This window comes from Syngnathus leptorhynchus, chromosome 7 (genome assembly GCF_054491065.1).
Source record: "Syngnathus leptorhynchus isolate UIUO chromosome 7, UIUO_Slep, whole genome shotgun sequence".
Classification (NCBI taxonomy): domain Eukaryota; kingdom Metazoa; phylum Chordata; class Actinopteri; order Syngnathiformes; family Syngnathidae; genus Syngnathus; species Syngnathus leptorhynchus.
This window is the reverse complement of record NC_141201.1, coordinates 2378550-2406549: the sequence shown is the minus strand read 5'-3', so window position 1 is coordinate 2406549 and position 28000 is coordinate 2378550. Positions and strand designations below refer to the sequence as shown.

General features: G+C 43.6%; 2 protein-coding genes and 1 long non-coding RNA gene across 7 annotated transcripts; 2 read left to right on the top strand and 1 right to left on the bottom strand.

Moving 5' to 3' along the window:
- Positions 1–22209, bottom strand: LOC147054094 (uncharacterized). 3 transcript variants are annotated; one of them, XR_015066748.1, is made up of 5 exons: positions 16189–22209; positions 15866–16084; positions 3778–3844; positions 2935–3043; positions 1–2694 (listed from the first exon to the last, which is right to left on the bottom strand). It is a non-coding gene; the product is annotated as an uncharacterized LOC147054094 (long non-coding RNA). The 3 variants fall into 3 exon arrangements; XR_015066747.1 differs by having other exon boundaries at positions 1–3043; XR_015066746.1 differs by having other exon boundaries at positions 1–3844.
- pld3 (phospholipase D family member 3) lies at positions 4524–8575 on the top strand. Its single transcript, XM_085917054.1, has 12 exons — positions 4524–4685; positions 5373–5443; positions 5607–5657; positions 5732–5889; positions 6030–6213; positions 6277–6394; positions 6486–6613; positions 6686–6883; positions 6952–7091; positions 7293–7458; positions 7540–7639; positions 7713–8575. Exons 2-12 carry the CDS (start codon positions 5417–5419, stop codon positions 7898–7900), a joined length of 1458 nt encoding a protein of 485 aa, XP_085773180.1. The 5' UTR covers positions 4524–4685; positions 5373–5416; the 3' UTR covers positions 7901–8575.
- Positions 9612–27997, top strand: prx (periaxin). 3 transcript variants are annotated; one of them, XM_085917053.1, is made up of 9 exons: positions 9612–9669; positions 14031–14086; positions 14220–14327; positions 14884–15009; positions 15292–15460; positions 15533–15726; positions 15883–16112; positions 16249–26273; positions 26459–27997. In XM_085917053.1, the coding sequence occupies exons 1-9, from the start codon at positions 9612–9614 to the stop codon at positions 26707–26709; spliced, it is 11217 nt and encodes a 3738-aa protein (XP_085773179.1). In that variant the 3' UTR covers positions 26710–27997. The 3 variants fall into 3 exon arrangements, with proteins under 3 accessions (XP_085773179.1, XP_085773177.1, XP_085773178.1); XM_085917051.1 differs by lacking the exon at positions 9612–9669 and adding an exon at positions 11382–11530; XM_085917052.1 differs by lacking the exon at positions 9612–9669 and adding an exon at positions 11382–11530 and having other exon boundaries at positions 26376–26595.
- Positions 27998–28000: the final 3 nt, after the last annotated feature.

Below are 28000 nucleotides of genomic sequence, written 5' to 3'. Positions count from 1 at the left end.
ACACACACACACACACACACACACACACACACACACACACACAGTTGATAGGTTTGAGGGGATCAGTTGGAAGCCTCACACTGACCCGGCCCCAACCCCACCCATGTTTGATCCAGAGAATATGAGTGTGTCCAAGTGTGTGTGACACGATGAGATTATTTGGATTTTGACAACGCATAAACACAAAAAACATGCACCCACATACAAACAATAAATAAAGTTGGGCTGATTTTTTTTCGCTTATAATTTGCCCTCGAGGGCAAAAGTTTGCCTACCCTGTCCATACCCCAGCGGTCCCCTCACTCCTGACCTCAAGGTTCGACTAATCAGACAGCGCTGCTGATAGATTCTTTTTTTTTTTTTCCCCCCTACGCTTTTCAAAATCCTAATCTAGGCTGCCTGCCAGCTGATAAGGCCGACGCGGGGCATACCTGCCGCATTAATGATTACTCAACCTGCCTTTATTTTCATATTTCTGTTCAGGCACTAACCGGAGAGCCCTCTCAGTGTGGAAGATTGCAGACGGTCAGCTCAAGCCGGCGGCCATTAACATCAAACGGACTTGAGTGGGCACTAATGGAGTAGAAGGGGTGGGGGGGAGGGCGCAGGGTCGTTATCTGGAGCGCCATCAGGTCACAGCGCCGCGCGCCCGACTAGCTGAACGCCCGGATGCCCGCCTTGTGACGTCACACGGCGGCGGAGAAGACCATTAATCAGGGAAATATTAGTTTGCGAAATGTGCATGTCTTGTTTGTGGACTCAGGTTGGGCGTTCAATTACATTTGATCAATTATCCGTAAAATAAACTATTAATTGTACTTTTATTGAAACAATTTACGCTATTGATTTTTTTTCTTAAACGTCAGGCTGCAAAATCAATTTGACTTAGTAGCATGGAGGCATGTCCATCATGAGTAGACCCACAAAAAAAGCCAAATTAAGATTCAGTCCAGATTGACAACACAAAAAAATTGGTTGCCAAATTTACCAAATCATAAGTAGGCCCACAAAAAGTAAAAAAAACCAAAAAAAAAAACACAGACGATTGGTTAGGACTAAATCCTAGTTTAGAGGTGCGCCCGAAAGCTAACGCTGCAGGTCGGCCAGTGACCTGCTGGTTGTCTGGGCTTGATAAAGGAAGTCCTGGTTAATGAGTAATGAGCCTGGGCGCTACAGGTGGGGCGGGTGTGGGGGGTTTCGGCCGGGACGCCGCGCTGATAAGAGGGGACGGGACGACAGAGTGACTTTTAAAGGGGGGGGGGGGGGGGTGGCAGCAGTAAAAGACTGTCGCCATACATTAGCGCATCCATGCTAACATTAGCGGCGAGCCAGGGGACGGAAACATACGGAAGAGGATTGAAAAACGTCTCAAATGTGACTTAAGGAAAGTGGCTGGATGATTCATGGGCACGCTGAGAATATGAAACGAATAATAAAACGATTCCTTGTGATTCCACTACATGAGTAACACTTGTTTTAAAACGGAAGCGCTACCAACACAGGAAGTGATATTAGCCAATTACAGCCCACGCATGATTACAAAAGAATAAAATGGCGGAATGTGGCGGTGACTGATGACATTGAAAGACCGATAAGACCACTGATAGTGACCTAAAAGGGGTTGCCATGACAACTCGCTTCCTTGTAACCTGTCTGGAACTTCTCTTCCTCATTCTGAATGGCCAAACGTGGGAATGAACATGATGAAGTCACTAAAAGGTGTAAAAAGAAAAAAAAATCATCTTTGTTACCCGAAACCCTCCCAAGGCTCCAAATCCTGTTTGCCAAAGCGGCCAACGGACTCCTCCTTTAAGAGCTCAACTCCCGCCGTGTTTGTGATTCTTGCGTCTTAGCCCAACAATGCAGAGGAAATCCTCGTCCGTGTCAAAGCTTTAAGGGTTAAAACTTCCGAAGAGTTTACAAACCGGGCCTTCCTCTGTCCGCCTGCACCAGCTTTGACATTTGATTTTTTAATTTTATAAAATACCATTGCAACGTGATTAATGCAAGACAATTGCCAATGTGTTGGTTTATGTAATAAAGGCCCAAAAGGCTTTTTTTTTTTTTTTTTAAATCAGTTGTTTCTGTGCAGGATTACGCAAAAAATTGATTTCCTTGAAAGCGTGTACAAAGGTGATTCCTTTTCAATTTTAGGCGTAATTTTTTTTTATAAACTATCACAACCTTTCCTCAAATTCAGAACGTCTTGACTGCACCTATCACTGCAATTGATTTGAAATATTTTCAAAAGATTACACAAGAAATGCAGCACAGAGGTGTATCTTTGCTCTTTCTGGTGTGTTTATTCTTCTATTTTGTAATCATTCAGGGCGAGCTCCGCTTTCCCGTCATTGGTCCGTAAGTCCAAAGAACTGCCCTGGCCGGTCTCGAAATCCATCCGCCTCTTTCCATCCCACCCAAATATGGTCCTTCAAACATCAAGTCAGCTCAGATTTTTCCCAAGATTGTCTTGGTTCTATGATTCTCGCATCTAAACTTGGGACCCCTCCTATGTTCTACCCCAAGATCGTCCCCCTCCTGTTGGTGGCGTTCCACGCATATCCCCAAAGCCTCAGGTTTCACCTCACTTCTTTGAGCAATTTTGAGAGCGCACTCCACGTGATCAGGAATCGATTTTGACTCTCGTCCAGTTCTTTCTGACCCCTGCCGCCCACTCTCTGTGCGAGCTGGACTCTGAGACCAGGGAGGTGGGAACACGGTATGGGGTAAAATGGTGAAGGGGGGTTGGAAGGGAGAAATGGACTGGCAGTTTAGCATCAGGTGAAGGTTGACAGATAACCTCTTTGCAAGCACGATTGTGTGCAGTTTATCACTAGCAAAGCACAAGCACCGTTTTTTACCATTTTACTGTCAATTAACCAAACCTACAAAAACTATTTATTTATGAAATTAATATAAAACGTATATATGTACTTGTGTTGGTAGAAGACCACCGGTGCATTTTGTTCATGTTCCTGCTTTGTGACCCTCAATGTGTTCCGTGATGCACACACCCACCTCGACGTCAAAAGATAGTCATATACTTACATAAACAACACACACACATACACACACACACACACACACACACACACACACACACACACACACACACACAATAGGAAGTAAATTCTCAGCACTGACGTCACCAATGAGTCATTTTATACCACTGCCAATCTTGCATGGAATTTACCATCAAGTCAACGGATTATCTTAACTACAAAAATCATACTTGAAAGAAAACACAAACATTTCACTGATATTAGCAAATTAGCTCGAACTTCTCCAGCAGATAACATTTTGTGTATCGAGTGTACTAAATGACGGAAATACAACATCAAGACTAGCAGCTTGACTGTGGAAGTCAGCGTTTATGACTGTGGCTTAACCGGGCATCGTAGCGGCCATAAACGTTAAATGAGTCTGGGAAAGAGAAATGACACACATTGTCTCTAACAACAGATAATAGCACACAAGTTTGTCAAGCAAATCGTCTGACTGTACTTATTTTAACTCTCAATTAAATGGGGAGTGGGGAAGGGTGGTTCTTTTACCTTTTTGGAGTGATAATCTTGGAATTTCTTTTCTTTCTTATCAAATGTTAAGTTTCAGCCCCCGACAAAACAAATTGGCAATCATAGACACACATTCCACACTCTTAAACCTGAGTGCCGTTGAAAACATACGACATACTTTCTCTATTGTATTAACATTTCAGGTAAATGGGAGCACAGTCAGGCTTTGAATGAATTTGAATTTGAATTTTTGTGTACTCACCAAGGCTTTTCAAGAAGTTGCTTTATTGATGTTTCTAATTGGTACTTCAATGGCGTCTTCCCTGCCCCTGCCAATGAGCACAGAAACACAAGTTAATTCTCAAGTTTTTCTAGTGCATTTTTTACATCATAATTTTGAATATTTATATTTTCTAGTTTGTTAAATGTAAAATAGGATTACTGTATTAATTCAAGTACACACACGTTTTTGTACTGTTCTTTAGTGACGTTTGCAATGACAAAGAGTAAAACACAAGCTAAGCATTCAGTCAGTACAATTATAGCTAACTCTTAATGAAACAAAATCAAACACAATATTCTGTAATAGATGTATTCGTTTGGTCTGCGTGTGAATTTTAACATTTTTTTTAATGACTTGTATTCATATTATTTGACCTAGCGTGATTAAATACTCACATATAAATATTGATCAATTGAGAGTTATTGACTTCTTTACCTTCTCGGGCATCTGTTACATTTCCCTCACCACTCTTATGAACATATTACGTTGTAAGTCGACATTTGTTAAAACAAATATCAAATGGTAGAATGTTTTGTAGCCTGCGGGGCTGATTCAAATTCACATGACCTGCCAGGTACTTTTCCTCTCACAGGGTTTGACATGCGCGGGATGACAGCGATATCTAGCGGTAGCGTTCGAAACTGCATGCAAATAATAACATGCCCTCGCGTGTCACATGACTTTCCTCCTCCCCCAATTGGCTTACTCAGGTCACATGACTGTCAGGCAATTTACTTCTGTGCGCTGTTTTGTCTGTTGCGATCCGTTTTCTTTGTTTTTGTAAACAGAAATCGTAACGAAAGGTGATTTTAAATGACAGTTTGTCTCTCATTGACATACCGACGTTGTAGACTGGGACTTCAGTGAAAAGACAAGATTGAAATAAGGTGCGTCAATTTTTTTTGAAAGCTTGTTTTTCTTTTGAAAGCGACGTTTGTGCAGGCTCAGCAAAACAATGAAGTCGAAATGGAAGCTGTGAATTGAAGTAAATCATGGATTTATTATTAACGTTGTGTTCTTTTCATTAAAAAAATACTTAACGGCATTGGTTTGCGACTTTGTAGACCAAAGAGTCAAAAATGTCATTCAAATGTAATTGTAAAACCTTTTTTTAAAGTAAAGCTTTTTATAAAAAAAAAATAATTAAACGGTTTTAAGAACTTTGTTACAGTAAATTCATCTATCCATAATGAACTTAATTAGTGCTTATAACTATTATATTGATCTTTATAAGTTATAGGTGATCAAATGTACATCCGCATTGCTGTGGTTAGTCACAATGGAAATGTGCACTAATCTGCAAATATATTCAAATTCAATGCAATGCATCAGACTATTTGTGATGAAATCAGCTAAAGTCAAAGTGAAGTTTTGCAGTTTCCCAACTTTTTAACTCCAAAACCACCCATTCTCTCAATTCCTCATTTTAACTTTGGAATTACTTGAAATCATCAATTATTATTGATGTTGAACTCAGGAGCAGTGTGAAGTAAATGGAATCCTAGAAGCTTCTCTGTGTGTGTGTGATCATGTGATTCTTTGTGTTGATGCTGCTTTATTTTTATTTTTTTTAGTTAAGTCCTCTGAGGATAAAGGCAGAGAAACTTGCCGTGTGAACATGAAGATTGACGTGCCCTATGAGAAGGTACCATGAGAAGTTAATTACTACTTACACGTGTGAAATGCTCAACACTGGCGTGGCATCTCTAACCATGATCGATCACTGAAGAAATTGAGAAAATGTTTTTGTATCCGTAGGAAATGATTAACCTTAGTTCCTTTTACAAGTGTTAGTTTTTGTTCCCCAGTTGTCGGACGTGTTCCAGAGGCGGTCGGACTCCAACAGCAAAGCTCAAACGGTACGACACATGTCTACCTGATTCAGGTTCAAAGGTCGCTTCACACAATCATCTTTTGTCCTCTCTACTGGCAGTACTCCTGCTGTTTGGTGGCAGTAGCTGCCATTGCCACTTTGCTCCTTTCCGCCATGGCGCTCTACAACCTGCTAGCACTTGATGCCTCCGCCACTGCAACGTCTAAAATCGGTGGTGATCTGCGACTTGACCTGAAGTCCTGCTCGGACCCTTGCGAGTAAGTGAACAGCATCAAAAAGGAACAGTGATGAAAAAAGTATGAAAGTGCTGTAAAAGTTTTAAAAACAAAATGCTGCTTTCAAGAAAACTGGGACGTCTGAATAGTCCAAACTAATCTAACTTGATCTGTCCTCTCAGGATTTCCCTGGTGGAGAGCATCCCTGAAGGCTTGCGCTTTAACTCCAGCGACCCGTCTCACGGTTCCATCTACCAAGCGTGGCTGCAGCTGATGCTCCAGGCCCGCAGTAGCGTGGACATCGCCTCCTTCTACTGGACGCTTACCAACCAAGACACGGGTACCCACGAGCCCAGCGCAGATCAGGTGCGAAAACTTCTTTTCTTGTCCGCCCGTCCCTTCTTTAACGTCTTGTGTTTGTAAGCGCAGGGTGAGAACGTTCTGAAGAAATTGGCCGAGCTGTCAGGTTCCTTGACGGTCCGCATCGCCGTCAGCGCCCCGCAAGACGGTCAGACGACCGAAGATCTCAGAAGGCTCAATGATTCAGGTTACTATCAAAATATACTTAAGTAGTCTTGTGTAGGCATTAAAAATGATTTAAAATTTGAAAGTTAAAAAAACTAATTTGTGTCTATTAGGGGCTGACATCAGGATGGTGAAAATGAAGGAGCTGACTACGGGGGTCCTGCACACCAAATTTTGGGTGGTGGATAAGAAACACATGTACATAGGAAGCGCCAACATGGACTGGAGATCCCTCACACAGGTAGACAAATATGAAGAACATCTCTCGTTGTTTGCAAACAGACTCAAAGTTACGTTTGAATGTGATTGTCAGGTGAAGGAGTTAGGCGTGGTGGTGTACAACTGCAGCTGCCTGGCCGCAGACCTGGGCAAGATCTTTGAGGCCTACTGGTTCCTGGGGACCAGCCAGTCCATCCCTTCACCATGGCCCTCCAGCTTCTCTACCCTCTACAACAAAGAAACTCCACTTGAGCTGAGACTCAACGACACTCCGTCCAGTGTCTACTTGACGGTGTGGCACATCAAGAAAATTTTTCTCAGTGGTTGTTGTTGTGTTAACAACTTCTTCTCCTTCACCAGAGTTCTCCCCAGTCCTTGTGTGCCACCGGCAGGACGTTTGACCTGGAGTCCATCTTGAATGTGATGGAGGATGCCCAGAGTTTTGTCTACATTGCAGTCATGAACTACATGCCCACCATGGAGTTCTCACATCCCCAAAGGTAAAATATTAACGGGATCATCCGGCCGAGATCATCTGGATTGCTGTGCGCAATGGTTGATCCACTGCTAATGGCTAGCTGCTCAACCTGAGAACCTGGTTGATTGGAGTTGAAGAAGCTAGGCTTACAGCTGTTGTCAGCATTTTTCTTTTGGCAAATGACTTGGTTGACATGTTCCGGTTGAACATGGCATCTCCGCAGGTATTGGGCGGATATTGACACCCAGCTGCGACGGGTTGCGTATGAGAAGCACGTGCGAGTGCGCCTCCTGATCAGCTGCTGGTCCAACACGCCGCCCGCCATGTTGACTTTCCTCAAGTCGCTGGCATCAGTCTACGACCCAAAGAGCAAGCTGGACATCCAGGTGGTGAGTAGCTGCGTTTTGTGGCGAGTAGTCCAGATGTTTGTCACACGCTCGGGACAGTCACCTCGTCTCTATTGTCAACAGCGACTCTTCGTGGTTCCCGCTAGCGCCGAGCAGAAGCGGATCCCATACGCCAGGGTCAACCACAACAAGTACATGGTGACAGACCAAGTGGCTTATATCGGTAGGGCGTGATTGCTAATGTTAGCCAGCTGATATAAAATGGGACTGATGTCAGGTTGCTTGTATTTCTTAAGGTACGTCGAACTGGTGCGGCGACTACTTTGTCAACACTGCAGGCTCTGCAATCGTGGTCAACCAGACGACATCCTCGTCCCTTGAGCCAAGCGTTCAATCGCAACTAAGGGATGTTTTCGAGAGAGACTGGAACTCGGATTACAGCGTACCCCTCACGCAGGACACCAATATCAAGAACATCTGTTAGTCCACACGTTGTCAACGAATATTTTGTTGAGGAGCTCATGCCGACAAGAATCAGGAACATTTTCACAACTACAAAAGCTGCTTTTGACAAGGACTTGGCACATCGCCATTAAGACGTCTTAGAATCAGAGTTCATCTCAGGGAGAAACTGGAGATATTTTTTTTTCTGGAGTCTGCTGTGTGTAAATACATGAGATCACAAGTTTAAAAATTGAAATCATTTGTCGTTAATTTTGTTGGCATGATCACGGGTGTGGCAACTGTTAAATGGACATAAAAGAAAGACCAGCAGTAAAACTACTCTAAACAAACTTGTAATCACAATTGCTAAACTTCAAATGTTTTACATTATTTTAATTTGATTTGGGTGCAGGAGTTAACGACTTGGATTGACCTCTAGGGGGCACTATTTGTGCTGTAAGATCAACTCAAGAGGGCCTTGTTTTTTTCAAGCTATCACTGACCTGTACACCCAAAGCCCAAAAATTCCAAGTTGTCCTGGTTCAAGCAGAACAAAGATCAGGAAAAAAATTGTAAAATTTCCTTAACAGACAGAAAGGGCTGTGATTCCTAAATATTTTACACCACTAGAAAACTTGAGTAAGGTAACACACCACAAACACGCTAATCGTAAATCTTACTTTGGCCCTGTATTAAATTGTTCAATTCTCTTGTCCATGTAGACTCCCTGGTTTTACTTCACAGCATGCGTTTCCTCCAGGTTCTGTCCAACATGTCCTCCCCTCCACAGTGGTCGGAATGCAGCGGAGGGTCTATTTCCGTCTCCATGTCATTCTTCACCAGACTAGTGAAGTGAAGAGGTGTGACACGACAAGTTTTCACACTGTGAGGCTAACGCTAATTAGCTCTTAATTATGCTGCAGCTCTTGCAGTTGAGCTCAGTGCTGCCTGGCATGTTGTGGCACAACTTGGTACTACACTAAAGACACGCACTTTTACTTCAGTCTTCCCTAAAAACCTACGACAAATGCTCCCAATAAAGTGGGACTGGGATTGAGGGGGAACAAGGTTTTTCTTTTTTTTCCCCCCACCCTCAAACTATGACTTGCAGACCCACCATGGGGGCCACAATTCTAGAATAACTTATTCCACAATTCTGCGCAAACTTTCTGCCTCACTACTTCTTGACCAAAGCAGAGTAGACATAATTCATCCGCTGGTCTTGTCGAGCCAACAATAGAGAATAATGAGTTGATTAAAAAGGTCTCCTGATGCCGCAGTAATCAACACGCTGAGCTTTGTACTCTGCGCTGGGGGTCAGTCTGCCATCCAGCATGCAGCCCCCCCCCCGCTAAGCCCACCAACAACAGCCAGTGCTAAAGCCTCTAACGGTAACAACAATGAGAGCTTTGCAGGGACACTGAGCAAAGTGCTGACTTTCCTCAACTGCTAATGCAGGGCTATTCTGTGTGGTCCACACACACACACACACACACACACACACACACACACACACACACACACACACACACACACACACACACACACACACACACACACAGAGTGGTTGAGGGTGCAAAGTTGGGTATTGGATTGGACCATCTTTTCCATCCTCGGTGTGAACCAAATTGAGTGCGTCGCCGGTGTGCCGGCCCCAAAGCGTCAAAGCCACCCCGGGATCGCCTCCACCTCGAGAGCCCCGAGTGCAGGCTGCTGTGTTGGTGTGCTCCAGTGGCATCCTCCTGCAGACCATGTGTGAGTGTCTCCGTGGAATATTCCGAGTCACCTGGACACCTTCCTCTGATGCAGGTTAGGATTGAAAACTTTCAGTCTGGATCGACTATAATTCCCAGAGATTGAGATCCGCCAAAGACATCAAACTGATACTTGGGTGATGAATTTTGAAGTGCAAAATGTGGCTAATTGATATCTTCAATGGTGATTGTTTCCTATTCACCATTAACTATGTTGCCCCTTCTCTTACTACTTTGCTTGAGACTTAGTTGAGATCTGTTGATTTTACTCACAAGTAGTGGCCATGACTCCAGAATAGTGTTACCTTGTAACGTGATACATTGTTATGTCGTCATGTAACATTGCAAGATTCTTCTGATTTCTATCATTTCACTCAATTAGACATCCATTGTCGGAATAGTTTTGATGGCTTGTCTAGATTCTTGGTTGAACACTATACAGCTGGGTGGAGTTCATTCTTAGTGTATTTCTATTTGGGAAGTAAACCAGCATGGCAACGGCAAAACTAAACAACAGCGACCCAGCAGCACCAATGGCTGAACCCCATCCAAGTCCAGATACCCCAAACTGAATAATGGAAATCCAGGCTTTGTGTTTCAGTCCATGTTTGCTGACAGTCATAGTAGTCGCCCCATCTCAACACAATCCTGATACCAGACCAACACATAGCCAGCAACATCCAAATATTATCCTTATATGGGTTTCTTGGATTCATCCTCTAGGGTTATTTTAAAAAACTTCGACAAATTCCTAACACTCTACTGTGGCCATCTCCACAACATCCCAACGACATCCCATCAAAATCCAACGCCATTCCCAAAACATCTTGTCTAAATCCTAACACTCTACATATGCAATCTCTACAAAATCTTGATATAATCCCAAAAACAATCTAATACGATCCTAACCACAACAGCACCTGGGCAAATGCCAAAGGCATTCTGAAAACCTCCCAATGCCTACCTGACAAATTCCAACAACATCTTGATAACCATAGGTCCCACCATCATCCTGACTACATTCCAATACCAGGACTGCAGTGTGATACTGGATTTGATTTGTAGCTACTGGACAAAGTCACACAATCTACCATGAACAAATTCATTATGCTGACGGTTCAGTCCTGATATCAAATTTACACTTTCCATTTCAGATTATGAGAATTCTTGGAACACATCTTGTGTTTTGTCAACAATCCACCTCATCGCAAGGCAGGAATTTTATGATGGGTCTGTTTGTGTGGTTGGGCGGACTCACTGTTTAGCACACTAATAATACACACTCAGAAACACACACTAATAATAGAGAGGGGCACACACACTGTTGCAGCTGCTCGAACATAGTGAGAGGAAGCTTCACCCTTTCTCCAAATCCCGTTCTTTCTATTTTTAGACCTTTGCTTTAAAAATAATCTGTAAACATCTCCCGCCGGGTCAGTCATTCTAGAAGCCCATCAGAGCTTTCTCTCCACATTCCTAAACTTCCTACTTTGACATTGGCTCAAAAATGATACCCGCTTTTGAAATAATGCTTGTTGAGTGAGTAGAACCACAATCAATCGTCTCACAAAGACACTTCCACCATGTCCCAAACCTTGTTATCTCTTTCTGCCTCCTGACTTTATCAGTAACTCAGTCCCCGCCTCCCGCTGACCTAATATGGTGCATCTTCCTGCCTACCAGCCAATCAGCAAGCCGGCCCCATCCCTCCTGGAGATGCTGTGGTCCCGTGTCGGCCCGGAGGCTTTCAGTGAGGGGAGCCACGGGCTGGCTGGTGACGAGGAATAAACGTTATTGACAGAGAGCGAGGGGGGGGGGGATTTTAAGAAATACCACCAAGAGTGAGAGACTGAAAGTTCTAGGGCGGGAAGAAGACAGAGGCTGAGACTGGAGATCTGAAGGGAGACCCTGAGAAGGTAGGATGGAGCTTCAGCTTCCTTTAAAGCGTCATTGAGTAGCTCTGGAGAAAACCGTCAAGTTTCTGTCCTGTAGTTGTCATGGGAGGTTTGGCGGAAAGTTGCTTGGCCTGCACAGTGCAGAATGGCTGCACATGGCGGAACAATAGCATGCTGTTTCAACAAACACTCGAGAGTGTGTGTGTCACCATGACTTTTAGAGTGTTTGGTGACAAGACCTGGCCAAAATAAATGCTAACTACCTCACTCAGTATGTAGACAAGCCACATTTGCAGAATGTCAGAATTTCACCGTTCGTCAAATACCAAATATCCACAGAAAATTAAGTGACGCAGAGCTGTCAGAGGTTCTGGCATGGCATTGATTCAGCCTTCGTTTTAGCGTTACACACCAGTGACAGCTGCGGCATGATGGTCATTGGATCCGTTTGCCCCCTCCTACACAGAAATGGACCCTTCTACCAGCCTTACCCGCCCCAGCCTGGTATGTAGGTATGGCGAGGGCACAACGATGACACCCAAGATAGTTGCGTCTGAATTAGAACTTTTTTGTGTATGTAGGCCTTACAAAGCTTTTTTATTCGAGTGGTCGTGTTTAAGACACGTCACTATCGGTGCTATCTCCTATGGTTTAGTCCATGAGCTCTATTTTCGTAGACTGTGCATGTATGTGTCTTGGTTTTTATGCAGATGCAAGCCTCCTTTAGCATGTTTGGGAATTTGTCTGCGCAGTTGTGGGCGTGCCGATACCCCAGGCCCACCAGACAGTTTGTTGTCTGAAAGTTGCTGACATTTTACGATATAAATGCTGAAAGTAGGTCTAAGATGTAGTGCAAGGTGGTGTAACGTGATTTTGGTGAATTTGTTCTAACAATATACACTCAAGTATAGATGCCTCTAAAATCTAGTTTGGTACATCAACCAAGTTTTTGTACATTGTTACTTCCAATCACTGGTCACTAAACGAATGGAATTTTGGTCAGGTCTTTATGGTCAGATGTCTTGTCAAGCTGCTTCTGACATGTGAGCCTCCATGAGTCCAGCAGGTGTAACTGAGGCCAAGAACTGGATTCTCCTTATTTTAAAAAAAGGTTCCGAGCGTAGTGGAAGCAGCTCGACGGCATCGCATGAACTCTTGACGCTTCAGCGTAAACATGGACCACCAGTGACATGATGGATTGCAACCGTGGTTTCCTGGCATCCGGCGACCAGGCGGTGGCTGTGGTGCAAGTGGGTGAGGTTCATTTTTGAGCAGGAAGTTGGGTCAAGAGTGGATTTGGGTTTGGGAAGGCCCCACCCCCTTTTCATCCCATGAGGAAACAATGTTTGACATATGAAGGAGCATGAATCTGTGAGGGAAGAACCCTGTCAGTGAATGTAACACGATGTTTACTGACAAATAGGTGGGCATCTTTGTCAGAAAGACTTTCCTGTTTACATGGAGCCATTTCCTGGCCAGAGATGGGCTAATCTGATTCATGGACCATCAGAACAAGAGCTGGCTTTACACACTTGATCTTAAGAAGGATTGGTTCCGTCTGCACTTGTTTTCTTCTTGTCTCATGAGTCAGATAGGAAGTCAGTGGATGTTTCCTGTCTGTGTTGGAAGTAACAAAATACAAATACTTACTGGACTCGAGATTTTTCAGGTAGCCATACTCGACAGATTTTTCGGACGTTCGATTTTTAGGTTCAGCACCTTTTTAGTTGTTTTGTTTTTAAGTTGGTTGATGTTCAAATATTTGTGGTTGTTTTTAAAGTGCTTTCCAAATCAAGTTCAGTTGAACGTGTGTAGAACCAGACATCCCAGCACGTTAACATTTCAGGAATGGCTTGGCTTGCAGTCACTGTGGACCTTCAGCTATTTCATGTGATCACTTTCTAAGGACCTCGCTTTGGCTATGTATGTTCCGTGCACCTGTGTGTGTGTGTGTGTGTGTGTGTGTGTGTGTGTGTGTGTGTGTGTGTGTGTGTGTGTGTGTGTGTGTGTGTGTGTGTGTGTGTGTGTGTGTGTGTGTGTGAGCGTAAATTCATCCTTGTGGAATGGCGAACCCCGTTTGGGGTGTGTAGATGAGTGTCCGGTGACCAGCGGGTCACAAGATGACATAACTCGCATTCTGTGGCGCTCACTTTAATACGGAACGACCCTTGCTGCAATAAAGGCCCAGACCCAAATAAGTCGCCAGGTGCATCATCCACTTAAGACAGATCAACGCCTTCCTTTTACCCTCTTCAAGAAAAACATGCATTGCAAGTTCACAGATGCAATTGTTTACACACAAGATATGACGTCTGTTGCTAAGCATAACAGAAGCAACAAGTGAGGGGCATAAAACAGTCTCTGACATGAATTTAAGTCCTGCACACTGACATATGTGCAACTATGTTTATTATTACTATTATTATTATTATTATTATATGGACAGCTAAAATTGCTACACAACCTCCCAGCAACATGGTTTAATATGCTTCCTTTATACATTTTGTTGTTCCCCTTCCAGACTCTGACAGAGAAGACGACGACGGCCATGTTTACTTTGCCAGCAGAGATCACACGGTAAGCAAAACGCATCTCAAATGACGAGCTACGCCCTTACATCATTTCATTTGTTTCGCAAAGATAATGTTTCCTTTCGATTGACACACATTGAAATATATGAGAGCCATCACTGTGTGGTTCTTCTGCACAGGTGAAAGATAAGAAGCGTTCTCCCCCGTCCAGCAGACCCCCCGCCGGCCCACAACGCAACCCTCACCACAGCGCCTCTGCAGAGGAACACGAGAGTCCAGAGAGAGTGGTGAGACGCAAATTCAGACATATACTGTAGCCTATTATTTTGTATCAACATCCCATCCATAATCTACAAACACAAACACTATGAACTCTATGCCAACAAAAATACTGCAACAGTGTGGAGTTGCTTCCACCTTCTATTTTCTGCAAAGAGTTTCAACAGTGGATCAATTGAAAAAAAGTGTCTCCAGAGACTTTTATTTGCTGCCACTCATGAGCTCAGCCGGCAACACAGCCTCAACCCGCTCACTATGCTATTGTGGAGCACAATGGTCGGGCCACATAAACAGCTTTCATTTGTGTGGAGTCAGCAGAGTTGTCAGCAGTCTTTACACCAGGGCATCAACAACAAACAATGTGGATCATCTTTGATAAATTACTCTAGAGCCAGAAATAGATCTTATCACGGTAAGGCTGCTTGGTACAGTATAGGCAAGAAAATTATTTAAAATATTGCTGACACACTCAAATGACACGAATCAATGTTACCAAATTGAATAGTAATGATGGAGCTGAAGGCATTATGGCAAGATCTTCATCAGACATTCCTTTGTGCTCAGGAGCAGAAGGAGAAGCTCCATGCAGAGTTGAAAAAGGTGCTGAGTCAGAAAAGAAGTCACCTTAGAGCATCCACCTGCCAACTGGCCCAACCCGAGATGGACCCAGAAACGTTTGACGAGCAGACAGTAAGTCCCCATAGCCATCATACTAACATCGACCGCGGATTCAATTAGAAACGTTCAAATAGTCTCCTAAAAATACAAACCATAGAAAAATGCTAATCTAGGCAAAGGACAAAGACAAATTCACAACGAAGAAGCAGACGTGTTAGCCACCAGTCCACCGTCTTGCCCCTATTGATGAAGTGCTAAAAGTTTTGCTGCTGATGCTCACCATCTTGATTTGTAGCTTGATGGATTTCACAACAGTGACAGTCCAGACTGAAAAACCTTGCGTTTGTGATTGAGGACCAGACCCCGGCGAAAGCCACCGAGCCTCCGGTGGAGATCATGGTGGAGACGGAAGCGGAGGCCGGAGCTAGTGGCTACAGCGTGACCGGCGGTGGAGAGCAAGGCATCTTCATCAAAGACGTCCTCAAGGACTCGCCAGCCGCCAAACATCTCAGTCTGCAACAAGGTGCCTGCATGCTACCCTATTGCCTCCGACTACAGTCAACCCTAATTCTTGCTGACCTTCTCTGCATATCAGGTGACCAGCTGCTTAGTGCCAAGGTCTACTTTGACAATGTGCGATATGAAGACGCTCTGAAGATCCTTCAGTGCGCCGAGCCCTACAAAGTCAGCTTTTTGGTCAAGAGGACGATCCAGGGGGAGGATGTCTGCTTACGTCCCCGCCTGCCCAGTGTGGACATCAAAGGTCCCAAAACCAAGATGGCCAAAATGGTAATCAAAAAAATGTATTTGTCTCATGTGACTTTCTACCACCAGCATCGGAATTAAACATATTGCCTTTTTCAAATTGGAATTCAATAACAAGCTTACTATGACTTTCAAAAGATGTCTAAGGTGAAGGGTGACTGACCTTGTTGTATGTTTCAGAGCGTGAAGGCCATCAAGCCGTTCAAAGCCAAGAAGAAGCGAGGGGGTCGCTTTGGTCTGAAGAGGCTAAAGGAGAAGCGGCGTGAAGAGCTGGTGATCGAGGGAACGCCGCCCCGGCTGGACATTAGCGATGTGGACGTGGAATTTTGCCTCCCCAAGTTTAAACACAGGCAGAGCGGCCACCTAGAGGCCGATGGGGGTTCTGCAGCAAAGGCAAAGACGAAAATAAGGTTGGTCAAGGTGTACTATTTTATCATAGGAATTTTAGGAACATATCTTGTGTGTATATATATGATATATACGTACATCCGTAAAAGTCTCATTCTTCTCTGTAGCAGTTTTCATCCAAATAAAATGTCTTCTCAGGTTTCCTGGGATGAAGATAAAAGGTCAGAGTGGAGGAAAAGAGGACAGCGGACGACTGGAAGCAAAGGTGAAGGTCTCCCCAGCTGAGATTCCCGCAGCCAAAGTGAAAGCCAAAGGAAAAGCTCCCAAGTTTGGAATCAACTTTCCCAAGAGTAAGGACGCCAAGTCTGGATCTGTGGAACTGAAGAAGCCGGGTGTAAATATTGCGTCGCCATCTGTAGAGTTCAGTTTGCCTGCTGGGAAGGGAGTAGAGGTGGAGATGGGGGGAGCGTCGTTAAATTCCCCGGATGTGGAGTTTGCCCTCCCTTCCATCCAAGCTGGTGCATCTTTGCCCGCCGAGAAGGGAATGGTGGAAATTAAAGCACCGAAAGTTGAAGTAAGAGGAGCCGACGCCAAAGTTTCAATGGGAAAGGTCGATGTGGAAACAGGCAAAGGTGATGGAAAACTGCAAATGCCAAAGTTGAAACTTCCCAAAATGAGACTATCACGTCATTTGGATGAGAAAGATGACAAAATGAAAGTCAAAGCAGGAGGAGAAATCAGTGTTCCAACGGTAGAGATAAAGGGAGGAAGTGGCGTTGTTCTCCCTGAAGTACACGTCACCAAAGGAAACGTTCCATCTTTGCCTTTTGTTGACATCTCTTTACCCAAAGTCAAAGGAACATCAGACATGGATGTAAAGAAAACGATTAAGAAGCCTGGAATGGACTTTTCTGTGCCGGACGTGGACCTCCATGTAGGGAGAATTCCTGATGAGGTGGAAGGAACTTTTAAAGGACCAGAAATTTCCATGCCCACACTGGATATCTCTTTACCAAAGATGGGATCGTCTGATCTGGATATTGATGGTGCAGAAAGTAGAGGGAAATTTTCTCTTCCTTCTGCTGAGATTGGAGTAGACATGAGCCATTACATTGGTGGAGACGGGACATTCAGTCTACCCAGTTTTGATGTATGTCAATCACAAAAAGCTCATCTGAAAGGACCAGATGTTAAAGGTGAATTTAAGATGCCCAGTGTGGACCTGACGCTTCCCAAAGGCAAAGATGTGGACCTCGATGTGCCATCGATCAGTCTTCCAGAGGGTAATGTAAAGCTGAAAGGTCCAGAATTCAAGGCTGGGAGGATGGAAATGCGAGATATTGACGTCTCACTTCCGAAAGGAAAACTTGAAGGTGGCGTTGAGCTTCAAGGCCCTGATATTCAAGGAGGAAAGTTCAAAATGCCATCGTTGGATGTTTCTTTACCAAAAGTCAATCTTCCAGAGGGTGGTGTCAAACTAAAAGGTCCAGAATTCAGTGGAAAGATGAAAACTCCAGATGTCGATGCCTCTCTTCCTAAAATTGAAGGGGATTTGGACATTGAAGGCCCTGATGTCAAAGGAGGAAAGTTTAAATTACCAACATTTGATGTTTCTTTACCTAAAGTCAACCTTCCAGAGGGTGGTGTTAAACTAAAAGGTCCACAATTTAAAGGAAAGATGGACAAGCCAGATGTCGATGTCTCACTTCCCAAAGGAGAATTGGAAGGTGGCATTGAGCTTCAAGGCCCTGATGTCAAAGGAGGAAAGTTCAAAATGCCAACGTTGGATGTTTCTTTACCAAAGGTCAATCTTCCAGAAGGTGGTGTCAAAATAAAAGGTCCAGAAATTAAAGGAAAGATGGACATTCCAGATGTTGATGTCTCACTTCCAAAAGCTGAAGCAGAGTTTGACATTGAAGGCCCCGATCTCAAAGGAGGAAAGTTTAAGATGCCAACATTTGATGTTTCTTTACCCAAAGTCAGTCTTCCAGAGGGTGGTGGTAAACTGAAAGGTCCACAATTTAAAGGAAAGATGGACATGCCAGATGTCGATGTCTCACTTCCCAAAGGACAATTGGAAGGTGATCTTGAGTTTGAAGGTCCCGATGTCAAAGGAGGAAAGTTTAAAATGCCAACATTGGATGTTTCTTTACCAAAAGTCAATTTTCCAGAGGGAAATGTAGAGCTGAAAGGTCCGGAATTCAAGGGAGCAAAGATGGATATGCCGGACATCGATGTCTCACTTCCAAAAGTAAAACTTGAAGGTGACGTTCAGCTGCAAGGCCCTGATGTCAAAGGAGGAAAGTTCAAAATGCCAACATTGGATGTTTCTTTACCAAAAGTCCATCTTCCAGAGGGAAATGTAAAGCTGAAAGCTCCAGAATTCAACGGAGGAAAGATGGATATGCCAGATATTGGCGTGTCACTTCCCAAAGGACAATTGGAAGGTGGCATTGAGTTGGAAGGCCCTGAGGTCAAAGGAGGAAAGTTCCAAATCCCAACATTTGACGTTTCATTACCAAAAGTCAATCTTCCAGAAGGTGGTGTCAAACTTAAAGGCCCAGAATTCAAGGGGGGCAAAATGGAAATTCCAGACGTCGATGTGTCACTTCCCAAAGGAAAGGTTGAGGGTGATGTTGATTTTAAAGGCCCTGATGTCAAAGGAGGAAAGTTCAAAATGCCAACATTGGATGTCTCTTTACCAAAGGTCAACATTCCAGAGGGCGGCATCAAACTGAAAGGTCCAGAACTCAGAGGAAAAATGGAAAATCCAGATATCAATGTCTCTCTTCCCAAAGTTGAGGGTGATTTGGACATTGAAGGCCCTGATCTCAAAGGAACAAAGTTCAAAATGCCATCATTGGATGTTTCTTTACCCAAAGTCAATCTTCCCGAGGGCAATGTCAAACTACGAGGTCCAGAACTTGAGGGCCGTAAGATTGAAATGCCAGACTTAGATATTTCATTTCCTAAAGGAAAAGCAGAAGGAAAAATAGGGCATGTTGGCAAGGGTGGAAAGTTTCACATGCCCTCTGTTGATCTTTCTCTTCCTAAAATAAAAACAAAAGGTCCAGAGATCAACGTTGAAGGTCCTGAATTTAAAGGTGGAAAAGTCACTTTCCCATCTGTGGATGTTTCCCTTCCCAAAGTTGAAGGTGAGCTAGATCTCAAAGGCCCTGATGTCAAAGGAGGAAAATTCATAATGCCAACATTGGATGTTTCTTTACCCAAAGTCAGTCTTCCAGAGGGTGATGTTAAAGTAAAAGGTCCAGGACTTAAGGGAGTAAAGCTTGAAACTCCAGACCTTGATGTCTCATTTCCGAAAGCTGAGGTAGATTTTGACATTAAAGACCCTAAAGCCAAAGGAGGAAAGTTTAAAATGCCATCACTGGACGTTTCATTACCAAAAGTCAATCTTCCAGAGGGTGGTGTCAAACTGAAAGGTCCAGAATTGAAGAAAGGGAAGATGGAAATGCCAGACCTTGATGTCTCAATTCCCAAAGGAAAGGTAGAGGTTGATCCAGGAGACCTTGACATCAAAGGAGGAAAGTTCAAAATGCCAACAATTGATGTTTCCTTACCAAAGGCCAATCTCCCAAAGTTTGATCCCAAATTGGAAACCCCAAATATCAAAGGAAAAATTGAAATGCCACACTTGGATACTTCATTTCCAAAAGGAAAAGTTGAAGGTGACCTGGATTTTGAAGGACCTGATGTCAAAGGAGGAAAGTTCAAAATGCCGACAATTGATGTTTCTTTACCAAAAGTTAGTCTTCCAGAAGGTGATATCAAACTAAAAGGCCCAGAACTTGAGGGACGGAAGCCAGAGATGCCAGACTTGGATATTTCATTCCCGAAAGGAAAAATGGGAATTGAAGCGCAGGTTGGTAAAGGAGGAAAGTTTCATATGCCCTCTGTTGATCTTTCTCTTCCTAAAATGAAAACAAAAGGTCCAGAGGTAAAAATCGAAGGTGCTGAATTTAAAGGTCCAAAAGTCACCACCCCATCTTTGGATGTTTCCCTTCCAAAGGTTGAAGGCGAACTGGATCTTGAAGGCCCTGGTGTCAAAGGAGGAAAGTTTAAAATGCCAACATTAGATGTCTCTTTACCAAAAGTCGGTCTTCCAGAGGGAAATGTAAAGCTGAAAGGTCCAGAATTCAAGGGAGGAAAGATGGATATGCCGGACATTGATGTCTCACTTCCGAAAGGAAAACTTGAAGGTGACATTGAGCTGCAAGGCCCTGATGTCAAAGGAGGAAAGTTCAAAATGCCAACGTTGGATGTTTCTTTACCAAAGGTCCATCTTCCAGAGGGTGGTGTCAAACTAAAAGGTCCAGAATTCAAGGGCGAAAAGATGGATATGCCGGACATCGATCTCTCACTTCCAAAAGTTGAGGGAGATTTGGACATTGAAGGCCCTGATGTCAAAGGAGGAAAGTTTAAATTACCAACATTTGATGTTTCTTTACCTAAAGTCAAACTTCCAGAAGGTGGTGTTAAAGTAAAAGGTCCACAATTTAAAGGTAAGATGGACATGCCAGATGTCGACGTCTCACTTCCCAAAGGACAATTGGAAGGTGGTGTTGAGCTTCAAGGCCCTGATGTCAAAGGAGCAAAGTTCAAAATGCCATCATTGGATGTTTCTTTGCCTAAAGTCAACCTTCCAGAGGGTGGTGTTAAAATAAAAGGTCCAGACATTGACGGACGAAAGATTGAGATGCCGGACTTAGACATTTCATGCCCTAAAGGAAAAGTAGGAGAAATAGAGATTGAAGGGCATGTTGGTAAAGGGGGAAAGTTTCATATGCCCTCTGTTGATCTCTCTCTTCCTAAAATGAAAACAAAAGGTCCAGAGATAAAGATTGAAGGTCCTGATGTTAAAGGTGCAAAAGTCACGATGCCAACGGTTGACATTAAACCTCCGAAAGTTGAAGGAGACCTGGATATTGAAAGTCCTGACGTTAAAGGAGGAAAGTTCAAAATTCCAACATTTGACATTTCATTCCCGAAAGTCAATCTTCCAGAGGGTGGCGTCAAACTGAAAGGTCCAGAACTCAAGGGAGGTAAGATGGATATTCCGGACATTGATGTCTCACTTCCCAAAGGAAAACTTGAAGGTGGCGTTGAGCTGCAAGGCCCTGATGTCAAAGGAGGAAAGTTCAAAATGCCAACGCTGGATGTTTCTTTACCAAAAGTCAATCTTCCAGAGGGTGGTGTCAAACTGAAAGGTCCAAAACTCAAGGGCGGTAAGATGGATATGCCGGACATCAATGTTTCACTTCCCAAAGTAAAACTTGAAGGTGACATTGAGCTGCAAGGCCCTGATGTCAAAGGAGGAGAGTTCAAAATGCCAACATTGGATGTTTCTTTACCAAAAGTCAACCTTCCAGAAGGTGATGTTAAAATAAGAGGCCCAGAGTTCAGCGGAGGAAAAATTGACATGCCAGACGTTGATATGTCATTCCCGAGAGGAAAAGCAGGAATTGAAGGCCATGGTGGTAAAGGAGGCAAGTTTCATATGCCCTCTGTTAATCTCTCTCTTCCCAAAATGAAAACAAAAGCTCCAGAGATCAATATTGAAGGCCCTGACGTCAAAGGTGGAAAAGTCACCATGCCAAAGGTTGATGTTTCTCTTCCCAAAGTTGAAGCAAACCTGGATATTGAAAGCCCTGATGTCAAAGGAGGAAAGTTCAAGATTCCAACGTTGGATGTTTCTTTGCCAAAAGTCAATCTTCCAGAAGGAAATGTAAAGCTGAAAGGTCCAGAATTCAAGGGAAGAAAGATGGATATGCCGGACATCGATGTCTCACTTCCCAAAGGAAAACTTGAAGGTGGTGTTGAGCTGCAAGGCCCTGATGTCAAAGGAGGAAAGTTCAAAATGCCAACATTGGATGTTTCTTTACCAAAAGTCAATCTTCCAGAGGGTGGTGCAAAACTAAAAGGTCCAGAATTCAAGGGCGAAAAGATGGATATGCCGGACATCGATGTGTCACTTCCAAAAGTTGAAGGAGATTTGGACATTGAAGGCCCTGATGTCAAAGGAGGAAAGTTTAAATTACCAACATTAGATGTTTCTTTACCTAAAGTCAACCTTCCAGAAGGTGGTGTTAAAGTAAAAGGTCCACAATTTAAAGGAAAGATGGACAAGCTAGATGTCGATGTCTCACTTCCCAAAGGACAATTGGAAGGTGGCATTGAGCTTCAAGGCCCTGATGTCAAAGGAGCAAAATTCAAAATGCCATCATTGGATGTTTCTTTACCTAAGGTCAACCTTCCAGAGGGTGGTGGTAAAATAAAAGGTCCAGACTTTGACGGTCGAGAGATTGAGATGCCGGACTTAGACATTGAAGGTCCTGATATCAAAGGAGGCCAAATTAAAATGCCCAAACTTAATATTTCTTTGCCAAAAATAAATCTTCCAGAGGGTGGTGTTAAAATGAAAGGTCCAGATTTGGGGGAGGTCTCACTCAAAGGAAAAACAGAGGGAGAAATGGGAATTGAAGGTCATCTTGGTAAAGGAGGAAAGTTCCATATGCCCTCTGTTGATTTTTCTCTTCCCAAAGTGAAAACAAAAGGTCCAGAGATAAATATTGAAGGGCTTGATGGTAAAGGTGGAAAAGTCACCATGCCAACTGTTGATGTTTCTCTTCCCAAAGTTCAGGGTGAGCTGGAAGGGCGAGGAAAGTTCAAAAAGCCTACTTTTGATGTTTCTTTACCAAAGGTCAGTCTTCCGGAAAGGGGTGTTAAACTTCAAGGTCCAGAATTCCAAGGAAAGATGGAAGCACCGGATGTTGATATGTCAATTCCCAAAATCAAGGGCGATATTGAGGGACCTCATGTCAAAGGAGGAAAATTCAAAATGCCAACCATTGATGTTTCTTTGCCAAAAGTCAATCTTCCAGAGGGTGGTGTCAAATTGAAAGGTCCAGAATTCAAGGGCGCAAAGATGGATATGTCTGACATCGATGTCTCACTTCCGAGAGGAAAACTTGAAGGTGACATTGAGCTGCAAGGCCCTGATGTCAAAGGGGTAAAGTTCAAAATGCCAACATTGGATGTTTCTTTACCAAATGTCCATCTTCCAGAGGGTGGTGTCAAATTAAAGGGGCCGGAGATCAGTGGAGGGAAAACTGGGAAGGTCGATCTGGATGTGTCATTCCCAAAAGGAAAAGCAGGAGAAATAGGATTTGAAGGGCATGTCGGCAAGGAGGGAAAGTTTCATATTCCCACTGTTGATATTTCTCTTCCTAAAGTGAAAACAAAAGCTCCAGAGATAAATACTGAAGGTCCTGATGTTAAAGGTGCCAAAGTCACTATGCCAACAGTTGACGTTTCACTTCCCGAAGTTGAAGGTGACCTGGATCTTGAAGGCCCGGACGTTAAAGGAGGAAAGTTCAAACTACCATCATGGGACATTTCTTTGCCAAAGGTCAATCTTCCAGAAGGTGGTTTAAGAATAAAAGGTCCGGAATACAAAGGGGGCAAAATGGAAATTCCAGACATGGACGTGTCACTTCCCAAAGGAAAAGTTGAGGGTGATGTTGATTTTGAAGGCCCTGATGTCAAAGGAGGAAAATTCAAAATACCAACAGTTGATGTTTCGGTTCCAAAGGTCAGACTTCCAGAGGGTGGTATCAAAATCAAAGGTCCAGAATTCAGAGGAAAGATGGAAACTCCAGACAGTGATGTCTCACTTCCAAACGTTGGGGGAGATTTTGACATTGAAGGCCCTGATGTCAAAGGAGGAAAGTTAAAAATGCCAAAAATTGATGTCTCTTTACCCAAAGTCAATCTTCCAGAGGGAAATGTAAAACTGAAAGGTCCGGAATTCAAGGGAGCAAAGATGGATATGCCGGACATCGATGTCTCACTTCCCAAAGGAAAAGCAGAAGGAGAAATGCGAATAGAAGGGCATGTTGACAAAGGAGGAAAGTTCCACATGCCCTCTGTGGATATTTCTCTTCCTAAAATGAAAGCAAAAGGTCCACACAAAAATATTGAAGAGCATGAAATTAAAGGGGGAAAGGTCGCCATCCCAACGGTTGATGTTTCTCTTCCTACAATCAAATCTCCAGAAGTAGACTTCAGTTTGGAGGGTCCTGATGTAAAAGGTGGAAAACGTGGGGCAGTCAAACTTCCAACTGTTGACATCTCAGCTCCAAAGGTGGATCTTGACTTCGGCCTCACCAAACCAAAAGGTGACGATGTGGAAGTGGCGCTTCTGAAAGCAGAGGGAAGTCGACCATCTTCTGGAGGAAGTTTCGATTTGCCTAATGTTTCTCTCAAAGCTCCGAGTTTTACGCTTCCCAGGTTTGGTGGAAAGTCCAAGAGTGGTCGTTTGGAGGTGTCGGGACAAAGCTCTGAGGGCGACATTTCTCTCAAGGCGCCATCCGTGGAGTTGGGTTTGGACGGTACAGTGAAGGGCAAAAAAGCTAAACTCAAAACGCCTTCCTTTGGAATATCCCCAACAGATGCCGATGTGTCTGTGTCTTGTCCTGAATTTGATGTCAATACAAAAAAAGGGGGCATTGCCATTCCTAAACCAGATGTTGATGTAGAGGGGAAAGGTCACTTCCATGCACCTGATGTCACTATCAAACTCCCAAAATTCTCCATGCCAGGAAAGCCAAGTGGTGACCTTGAAGCTAAGGCCAAGACTAAGATGCCTTCAGTTGAGCTATCACTTCCCGCCACTAAATCACCAGAAATGGAGGTTCTTCTCCCCAAAGCAGAGGTAGACGTTTCCGAATGTGACATCCAAACCTATGAGGGAGACCTGAAAATTCCCAAAAAGCCTGTGATTGACGTGACTGTGCCTAAACGAGACCTAGATGTGCCCCTTCCCAAAATAAAACTCGAGTCCAGTTCTGAGAGAGGAGCCAAATTCAAGATGCCTGATGTGGACTTATCCCTACCGAAAGGAAAAATTGGCAGCATGCCAAAAAGCAAATCTTTAAAGATGGAAGCACCAGAAGTTGAACTTAAAATGCAGTCAATAGACGTGTCCCTACCCAAGCCACCAGATGCTGACATTCATGGAGATGGGCAAGGCACCTTTAAGACTCCACATGCCGACATTGACCAACCAGAAGTGACAATGCCAAAGACCGGCATATCCATGAAGATGCCAAGACTGGATATTACAGGTCCAAAAGGGGACTTGGAGCTGGATTTGCGACTTCGGAAAGGAGACACCAAAGCAGATGTATCTGATGTAGAAACCAGCAGCAAAGTCAAAGGGCCCAAAGTCAAAGGAACAAAATTCAATATTGGAATGCCCAAAAAGAAAAATGGTGTGAAAGTTGAAGTCTCTGGTCTGGCATCCACGAATCACAACAGACACAAAGACGGACCCGTTAACGTCCAAGTGCCAGGCGTTGCGTTACCAAGTGCAGGTGTGAAAAGCCAAGAAGGCTCAGCAGAACGGGGCCTACAGTCATCATCTAGTGCAGTCCCCAGGATTCCAGACATAGACTTTGATATCGGCACAGCACAAGATGAAGATGAGGACAAATTAGGAAAGAGGATAAAAATCCCCAAGTTTGGTGTCCCTCTTCCCTCCCTGTCCTCCCCGGAAGGAAGACTGGAGCTCTGTGGGTCGGAGATCAAACAAGAGGGCCCCAAAATAAAGAAAGCAGTTTTTGTTTTAGTAAATCCCCCTCAAACAGACAATGTGACTTTAAACACAGGTGATGTCAAAGTGAAGACTTCCAAGTTTCAAACAAACACCATGGAAACATCTGTTAGGACAACTGTCAAGACAGAAGACCCAATGTCAAGGTTCCACTTTGAAAAAGATTTAAGACCTCATAAGGGCTTCAAGAGCGAAGATCTGGCCGCTAGTGGAAAAGTCAAACTTCCAAAGGTGGAATTCACTTCTCCTTACGGAAAGAAAGCCGCAGGTGACGCCAACTTTGAAATGGCAAACAGACTGGGCAAACCTTCATTGTCAGGGGAAGCTACTAAAGGGCTCCAGATAAAACCTGGCAAGGTTTCATTTGAAGGTTTTGCTGAGGAGTCCTCGACGGAAGTTGTCTCACACCACTCCAGAACAGAAAGGCTGGATCAGGACACCTTAGGATCACCAGCTGGTTTTACCATGGGGTTCAGCTCAACAAAGGTCCAAACCTGGAGCGAGGGAGACACCATAGAAGATCGCCAGGGAACAGAGGCTCCCTCTTGGTTCAAGGTCCCGAAGGTCACCCTGAAACCTCACTCCACAGGTAGGCCTGGTTTGAAAGCAGTCTTGTATTTTACATTTTTTGGGCACTTGTTTTTTTCGTTTTATTAACTGTCCCATCTTGTGTTGTCTCTCTGCTACAAAGGCTAACCTTCCTTTCTGTCTTACATGCTTCTCCTACTGTTTTCCCTCCTCGCCTCTTGTCCTCTTGACCTGGCCTCCTGGCAGGCTTCCTCCAGATCACGCCAGAGGGGTCTCCTCAGGCACAGCGGCGAGGGGAGGTGGGAGGCGAGGCCAACTTGTCAGGCTCTTTCTGCCAGCAGTCCACCGACGTCACCACAAGGGAAGTGTCTTCCTCGAGGGGAGGGGGCTCAGTTACAGTGGTGACCAAGACAACCAGGACGAAGCAGCACTCCACACCAGCCGGGACGTCAGTGGGTCATTTAATGGGAACCACTCACCCACCGTCAGACCTTTGAGGAACCAGAGAAGCCTACAAAATTCAAGTCTATATTTTGGTAAATACAGACACGTCCCACCTTACGAGTTATGTTCTAGGAGGCTGTTTGTATATTCAATTGTTTGTAATCTGTGACTGAGCTTTATTTTAATTTGCAAAGAACCCTACAGTAACTATGGTGTGACAGTCTTTTTACATTTTTAGGACTTTAGGGAAAAAGTTGCCATTTTACTATTGTCACTACGTATAAGTGCCTGTTCATTTAGCGCATCGTTGTTTGTTGAAAATCTAGTCAATTCAGTCTCATTAGTGTACAGTTCTTCATATTACAACGTAAGAAAAAAATACAATTTTACAAGCTACGTTCAACAGGATTTTTTTGCAACGCAATTTCATTGTAGCTGAAGTAGTTACATTTGACATTACTGCCAGAGGAGGATGTAAATAGAAGTTTGTTTCTTGTGGAGGTAGTTTTTTCATTAGTATTATTACCATATTCTCCAAAAATAGTGACGGGAATTTTTTGTCACATTGATTTGTGTGTCTTTGAGGCTTCTTTGACATTGTGACACATTTTGTACTTTTAGCTTGTCAGTCATGCTATAACATTTTTTTGCCATTTGTCTGGATCATATCTGTAAACCTTTGACTGGTGGTCAATCATTTAGACCATAATGCTGCTGATCTAGTTCATCTTTATATTTTTCTTGGATCCCAAGTTAGGAATATCTTGCTAAAGTTAGATATTTCTTCTCATAAGAATTATATGGACACAGTTAACAAGCTATTTGCGTGGGATAAACACCATACAGTAGAAATGAAAGGATGATTGTCCATATAGTGAATATACACCTCACCCTCATATTTACAACAGAATACAGTTTTCACAAGATGACATTTTGTAGAATTAAAAAACAGAAAAGAATATCTGACAGCATTACAGCTCATCATCAAATTTCTTATGAGTAACATTTGACAATGTATACACATTTGTTTTTGAGTCCGGTTGCTGCGCCTGTTTTGCAGGTGAAATTTACATTTTATTTTACATTTTTCAAATGCTGGATAAAGCGTACATGTCAGCACACATTGAGATGTTTGTGTAGAAACGAAAACTTTCGAGTTTGAACGTATTTGTTAGGCGGTATAGTAAATGTGTTGTCATGACTGCACTGGAGAGATTGTTGGTGAAGAAATTACATGAATAAAATAATATATTGACACATTGTGTATATTTTGATAACGGTGTATCAAGCTGTAACACAAATAATTTGTGACTCAATATAAAAATGAAATAAAAATTAACTTGC